Source organism: Chenopodium album, chromosome 17, assembly GCF_948465745.1.
Source record: "Chenopodium album chromosome 17, dcCheAlbu1.1, whole genome shotgun sequence".
Taxonomy (NCBI): Eukaryota; Viridiplantae; Streptophyta; class Magnoliopsida; order Caryophyllales; family Amaranthaceae; genus Chenopodium; species Chenopodium album.
The window spans coordinates 382,125-390,329 of NC_137850.1; the positions used below are offsets into that span (position 1 = coordinate 382,125).

The 8,205-nt window shown below is 33.3% G+C and overlaps 1 protein-coding gene across 1 annotated transcript; it reads right to left on the bottom strand.

Annotated features, from left to right (window-relative positions):
* Window positions 1-1,296: 1,296 nt before the first annotated feature.
* On the bottom strand, window positions 1,297-8,205 carry LOC145587278 (uncharacterized). Its single transcript, XM_081644015.1, has 11 exons — window positions 8,018-8,205; window positions 7,837-7,921; window positions 7,585-7,739; window positions 7,343-7,499; window positions 7,196-7,262; window positions 5,022-5,389; window positions 4,277-4,540; window positions 3,089-3,407; window positions 2,899-2,996; window positions 2,745-2,807; window positions 1,297-1,514 (listed from the first exon to the last, which is right to left on the bottom strand). The coding sequence occupies exons 1-10, from the start codon at window positions 8,202-8,204 to the stop codon at window positions 2,756-2,758; spliced, it is 1,752 nt and encodes a 583-aa protein (XP_081500141.1). The 5' UTR covers window position 8,205; the 3' UTR covers window positions 1,297-1,514; window positions 2,745-2,755.

Consider the following 8,205-nt stretch of genomic DNA (forward strand, 5'->3'; position numbering starts at 1 on the left):
TATAATGTGGATATGCATGCATTTTTTTTTAATGAAAGGCAAATGCAAGTCTTCTAGTATCGAGAATATGTTTAAAGATTTCATGTCCCAGCACCCAGGTCACAAGTATCCCATAACAAATTGACCCAACCACAAAATCATCCGACTTGAACCTGATCTAACGACCCATTTTTACAAGTCTAGTTACAGCCCTACAAGTCTCTTACCAGCCTTATCTTTGCTCATTGAGTGGGAACTGGGAAATGCATGATATGATATATATTTTATGTATATATATAAAAAAAAAATTAATAATAATAAAAAAAGCAACGAGCAAAATGAGAGCTTACCTTTTTATCGCCAAGCATAGGCGTCAAGCTTCCAGGGACATCCTTCTCAACAGTTGCAAAGCAACTCCTAGGATCACTAGTTTGCCTGATTATAAGTGTCAACAGGACAGAGTCAGTCGAATCAGAGCCTTGATTTAATTAATAAATTTTAACTTATATTCCAGGGAAAACATGAGGGCATCAAATAGATGAAAGATAATAAGCAAAAATGTAACCGCCTAAGATGATATAACGTAGCAAATACAGAAAAAGCAAAGTAGGAGTATCTTCTTTACAGTTGTAAATCTTGTAATAATTGCAAATGTTTCCAAAAAGTGCATCACTTTTATTTTTAGGTCATCTAGGTCCGTTCTCAAAACTAAACTCATGTCCTGAGATATACTCATACACAAGTAAAAAAGCAAAGTACTAACCCACTGAGAACAAGATAGGGTGTTTTCAATTGAGCTTGAGCCTCTCTCATTCTATCTACAGACTGTGGAAGTCATCTGCTTCTGCTTCAGTTCATTGAGATACTGTTTCATCTGCTTTTCCTGTTTCATTTTCCCATGCCCTTTTCCATGAAATTTATGAGAAAGCAAGCGAAAGGCTTGTTTTGGAGTTAGCTGCAAAAGAAGATACAGAGGATCTAAGAATGTATCATCTTCCCGTCACAAAAGCCAATTACGTCGGGCAAAAATCCCGTCGCAGAAGCCAATTACGTCGGGCAAAAATCCCGTCGCAGAAGCCAATTGCGACAGGCAAAAATCCGGTCGCGAAAAACCATTTATGATCAGATAACCCTGTCGCAATTTTATCATTTACAAACCTGCTAATAGAATTGATATCAATAGATTCTTTGGTTCACTAATGTAATAGTTCAAATATTAACATGAATAGTAACAAGGTCATACCAAAGTGAAACAAAAGTTCCATATAAAACCAACCACGTATTGTATATCTAGAAATGGAGAAGAAACAAAATTGATAAGAGATGTGTACAATTTTAAGACTAAACAAAATAGAGTATTTGTGCAATGTACAATTGAAAGTTTTAGAAGTTTAACAAGTTTGATGAAATTTCAGAGCTTGAGCTGCGCCCTATATTGACAAAGTCGCCTCCACAAGAACCAGCCTTTGACATGATTGACATCAGAGAATTAAGCAGTGTCATCAGGAAATCTGCAGTAAAAGAGAAGCCTGCCACTGATAAAAACAGAAGATATTATTACTCCTGATACTTGTTGAACACCACCAAGATGATTCTATTCACAGATTAACCATCTATAAACCTTTTCTACTTCATGCATAAAATGATGTTATAAACCTTTTCCGGGTAACAATGCATAAACCATCAGTGATTGCAGGTTGCTGTGGGAAACCAGAACATCTGACTATATGAGTGTTCCATTGTTATTTTCTGGTAAAACAAGCTAAGTTGCAATTCTGTTGGTAGGCTATTACTATACTCTTTAATATTAGGTCTCTACATTTCAAGAGATAGTTGAGATCCTAACATTGGTTTTGAGAGTGCAAATAACATAGACAAATAATTCATATTTGGCACAGAATGTTCCTGACAGATTGAGGTGAGGTATGGCGATTGTTCTTAATAACAGTTTACCTAGACCGGTATTTTTGCCACATAGCAAACCAACAGATGTTACAGGTTGAGTTGAAACACAGCAAAGGGACTGTTAGGTGCGGGCAAAATCTATAACCGCAGTAAATTTTGAAAGCCTTTAATTAGAGGTCTGCCTAGTGGAGGCTGCTTTTTGATATGAAATGAAAGAAAAGAAGAGAGAGAAACAAACCTTCAAATCAAAGATTTTTTGCAATTCCTAACTCAAATCAACGATTTAGTAGTCCTTTTGAAGCCGAATCCCACGAACAATCAATACAACACTTTCTTGTTTTGTTTGAAAAAGAAATTAAAGCTGAAATTGAGTAATTAACCTAAATCAAAGCAAAAAATCAACTGAACATCTTGAATCAAAATTTGCAACTAATTTTTCTGGAAAAAACTGGTGTATTTCGATGGAGGAAAAATCAGTTGTTGATCTTCTTGGAGCAACGAAAAATGGTGTTTTGGTACTATATTTTGGTGGAGAGAAGAACAGAAAATAAAGGCCTTTCTTTTGTTTTTGTTTAATTGAGGTTTTAGTTGTCATAATAAGAATTGGGTTGGGCTTTTAGAAGAAGTTGGATATGTTTTATGACGGGCTAAAAGATTGTCATTAAAAGTGTTATATTAGTGACATGATTTAAACCCCGTCATTAATGGACTGTCGTAAAAGGATCAGGTTTTTGTAGTGTATTCTAATAAATAACAGAATTAAATGCTGAGCATGCAACACAACTATGAACTATGACCATGGATTTGGTAGATTTATTGCTGAACAGATTCTAGAACGTAGGCCTCAAAAGCAAACATACCTCATCAATGATCAACCCGGAAGTAAATGGTTGACATCCTCCAACTCATTCCCACAGAACGACCTAATAAAAACAAAGATGTACTAGTTCTTTTAGTTTTTGTTTCTTTTTAGAGATAGTTAAAGAATTGACAAGTCAAATTAGGTACACTTACCTATCATTTATACAATCACAAAGACATCCAAATATAGTAACGTAATAATCAGGAAAATATGCCTCCAGATCTCTCTCAATCTCTACATCAGTCAATTTCTGCCAGAATGAAGAAAACATAAGAAAATACACTATTACAATATATAATAACATAAATCAAGCATGTTACATTCACACAAATATAAACAAACCTTCCCCTTGAGATCTAGTTTGTAGTCCTTGTCATTAACATGGGAATAAGCCGCATTAAAAAATCGTACAATATCCACTTCACATTTGTAAGAAGTAATTGTCTTTTTACGTTGAGCAGTATTCCATATTTTGTAATAAACACCTGCGAGTCCAACCCACCAATCTTTGAAAACACCTAATTCTTTCATCCGATTTTGAACCGCTGCCTCTATATGTTTCGTCTTTTTGATAAACTTCTTAAGCTTCAAGGCAAAATCAATTTTCTCTTGAACCGTCCAAAAAAATGGATGATTAACAAGAAAATATGTCGGTACTCTCCTAAAGTAAAACAAAACACATCAGAAGCAGAAATTCATTCAAGTTTATAGCCTTAGTAAACATAAACCTAATATGTAAGCATCAGCTAACACACAACCTAAGCTTTAAAATAAAAGTGAAACATTACAAACTAACAACATATGTATTTATATACATGTGCAACTTGAAAACTAACTAAAACGATCAAGAAAACCATTCTCTAACATTTTGAAGCAGACACAACCAACCATGGTCTAACACAACACCACCTTGATCATGAATGCTGATAATAAGGATAATAGTTATCTTAACACATGCATGGACAACACAATATAAAATTTGTAACATCGCAATATCTCTACGCTAGACAACATAAAAGTCAAGTTCAATATCATTCTATCCACTCATCATACTCGAAGCAAAACCTCCTCTCATCCCTATGCAAGTTTAATGCTTTCCTTAACCATACCCGCTTAAATTCTTATCTCATCAATTTGCAGAAATGGATAATAAGAAAACCATCATAAGACAACAACTAGAGTAGTAAAGAAAATGAAAACTTCAAAAGGAGAACTTACGATTCTCGAAAATCCTAAAATCAGAAATTGAAGAGCAAACTTAAAAATCAGAAATTCAGCAAGTCTTTTGTGAACTTTCTAGTGTTTAAATCGGTTATAAATGTCAAACTATATGCAACTATAAATGGGTGGTGGAACCTAACAGGAACACCCAAGGAACCAAGAACAAAACTTCAATTGACTCTCACCATCAAGAATAGGTGCAAATGAATATTAAAAATCCATCATCCAGAAAATCAATTAAGGATAAAAAAATTCATGCAATAATGGTTATGAGTTTTTCATGATGATGACGATAATGATGAAACTTACTGCATGCGGGGAATGAAATCCAAGAGTCTACTCAAGTCACTCGGAAGAACAATGACAGGAGTAGATTTTCCTACGAAAGGAAAATATACAATATTGTTCAGTAGCTGAACAAATTGAGTCACATCTTCTTCACCTTTCTTGGACTTGTCCAAGGAGGGTAGGATCCGCCCCCTACCACCAAATGTAACGAAAGTGTTGAAAGATAAATCCCCACAAGCATAATTAGTTTTCTCATGCAAAAACATCAACCCTCTAGCCACATCCCTACAATTGCAATGACCAAAAACATAATTAATAAACATATAATGTATGTGTTAGAAACATTCAATTCCTATAATGAAAAAACAAATGAAAATTCTGCATGGTACTTTACTGCTTTGAAAATTCTATGTGTAACCCTTACTGATAATATTATTTGCATGGCATCATAATTTGTCAATTATTAGTCTTACAAATATAGTATATGCTTCTTTTTAGCTATGCATTATGAACATTTGCTCGGTTATAAACCCAATCTAATAAGAACCACTTTACAAATTCATTTAGTTTACATAATGAGAGTTATATAAGCAAACAATTTAACTTACAATGCTTGAATTCAAAGAAGATATAACTTTTATACTTGTTTTTTGCAAAAGAAAAATTAAACTCTAGCACAAGAAAATATGTAAGGATTGGTACATTGATTTAAGTAAGAGTATTGCGTATAATTTCTCATATATAAATAAAGAAAGGAATTGTTTACCTAAAGATTCTCCAGAACATCCCAGAAATATGATCCCACCACATTTCCCCCAACGAAGTCTCATCGGCAAATATGTTAGAACTCTTGAGTTTCTGATACTCGAGAGAAAAAAACTCCTCGATAGAATAAACTATTTCTGTGACAAGAAGCTTCTCAGACATGTCAATGGGGTTTAATATTAAATGCTCCACATTGAGTAAGCATTCGTAGTTGTTGCACAATGTCACTAGCTCATCACATTTGTCAAAGTGATATGATGAAGCCTCCACAAAAGACTTCGGCAGCTTACACAATTCACTTTGAAGACTTCCTATGAAGCAATTCCGCCCACTTTTTTTCTCTAATATGCCATTGAAGGGAACATTGAACTACAACATTTATAAACCGAAATACATTATCATTATCAGATATAAAAGAAAACGTCCTAGGAGCGGCCTCTTGTCAAAAATTGACAAGGGAAGGCTTGCCCCCTATACACCCTTGTGGTGGGACCCTTCCCCGGACCCTCGCCTAGCGGGGACGCCAATGTGCAACGGGCTGCCCTTTTTTTTTTAGATATAAAAGAAAACAAGACAATGCCAAAGCCAAAGCGAAAGCCATGTTCTATTCAAACAATAAAAAGCTCATTGGTAGCTAAATACGAAAACTTGAATAACATGAGCCTTAACTTCAAGTAAATATTAATAATTATTTGATCTTTGTTTTGTCATATTAGATGTTCTCATAGATTCATCATAAATTTTCAGACACAAACGATTAAACTTGGTTCAAGTAAGACACAATTTTACCTATTACAAAAATATCAATATAATACTCAATACACAATTTCTCACACAATTGATACTCTTGACTCGTAATCAGGAGTCAAAAACAAGCTCAGTTTTTTAATCATCAAAGCTATGAAACAATAGATCTTAATTTCCTTCCTTCAATCTAAAATGGCCTAAAGGCCCAAAACTTTTTTATCTTTTCATTTTTCTTTCTAAAATTCACAAGGAAGTATTTCTACAATCAAATCATGCAAATAACTAAATCACACACGAAAATCAATTACGAAATTTAAACTTGAATAAGTACACTCCAGTGAAATAAACAATTCAAATCTTATTTAAGCTCATATGACCATTAAAGGTCCAAAAAGCTTCATCTTCTTTTCCTTTCTAATAATATGCAAGAATTCTGTAGGTACATCATAAAAGTATCTAAGAGAGATGCATGTTCAACTATTGCACATATATATAGTACATACCAAATAAAACAAAGACCTTTTCCAATTCTCTCTTCACTTCTCATCAACACTATCTATACATGTGGCTATCCCAAAGTTAAATGTTCAATGAACATTATACTTTTGTTGACTTGAGTGCAACCCTTCCCACCTCAATTTTTTTCCTTTTTTCTCCTCGCCATATTATTTTTTCCCTTCGTTCACACTTTTTTTTCCAATCTCTTGCTTCCCTTCACTCTTTGCTCGATTCACTAACCTTGACACCTTCGAGCATGTCCACATTTCTTCCATCGATCATCTCAATATGCTCAAACACGATATTCATCTTCAATTTCATGCTCTTATTTGTGTCTACCATAAAACCCTAAAAATTTAAGAACTGATGGTGATTTGGGAAAATTAACAGGTTGTTTTTTATTGGGATGTTGTGATCGATTGGACTTTGAGATTTTTAAGCTATTGTTGTTTGCGAAAATTTGGTTTTTGAGGGTGTTTACCTACTACCTGCTAGGTATGTGACCAATAAGGCTTTGATAAATTAAAACTTAAAAAACTAAATTTCATGGATTTGAATTAAACAATATGGTAGATATTAACATAGTTACATAGTCATATGTAGCTCCCTTGAACCACATGTCTATATTAGACTTTTGGAACAAACTTTATGATATTATGTCCCTTTGTATTGCAGCTTAGTGCCAACAAATTAGGTTCGTTTACTCTTTCTTGCTCATGTAACTACCATGACGTACTTTCATTTTAAGTTATTATTGCAAACTAATTCCTTAAAACAGATTTCTGCCTTTTTGGGGGGACCATCTGTGATCAACTCGTGTTTTAAGAACTAGGTTTTTTATTCTTTTTCCAATAATAACCCCATATAGGTATTTCTAATTTATCCGAAGCACACATATAAAGCAAACTACTAAAACTATGAAAAACTTACCTCTTGAGGTTGCCACTCAAGTAAGACAGGATTACTAGTTCCACCATCCTCTCCGATTCCCATGTCACTATTTCACAAAGAAGGGAAAAAGTTTATTTAAAATTTTTATAAAAGAACAGTAAAATAATGTAAAGTATTATAACTAACCTAATAGATTTTAAAGCTTCCTTGAGGTTTTCTTCCATGACCTTTGTGACATTTTCTACATTCTTCATCTTTTCTTTTTTTCGCCTCATTTTATTTTGAGTATCTTCAGCTTTCTTTTTCTCCCTCTCCTCAGCCTCAATTAGCTTTTTTGCTTCATCTAGAAAATTTAAATTGATCGTTAAAAGGTAAATATTATCTAACTTTTTTTATTAGTGAAAATTTATATATTTTATTCATCATACCTCTTGCCAATTTATCAGCTTCTATTTCTTTTGTTATCTTGGTGATAGAACACTCAAGGGCATGTTTCAATTCCGGTTCAATTTGTGGCTTGTTCAAACCTATAGTACAAGCAGCAAGAGCCTCATCTAACATCCCTCTCTTGAACTTTCCAGCCCTACATAAACAAATAAGTTAACATTATTTTCTTTATTTAATTAAAAAAAAAAAATCATTACTCATGGAATTGAAAAGGTGAAAATATTGAAATATACCCAAATATAAAATAGGATTCTGCATTTTGGAATTTATAATCATCTCCTTGCAATGATCTGCATCTACAAAGAGCTTCAAACGCCTCTACAACAATAAATTTAATGGGATTAAATATATCTAACAAATTTAAGAAATAAGAGAAAAAAAAAAAAAAAAAAAAAAAAAAAAAGCGTAACTTACTATCATAATCTGCACCAGTACCACAGTAACAATGAGCGAGTTTCTCAAGTAAAGAACAAACGTTATCTACATTTTCCATCTTGTGAACTTCTTTTTTAATCAGATCAATTGCATCATGATACAATTTAGCATTTGTCAGTGATTCAATAATCGGTAGAACAATACTCATCCTCTGTGAATCCCCCATG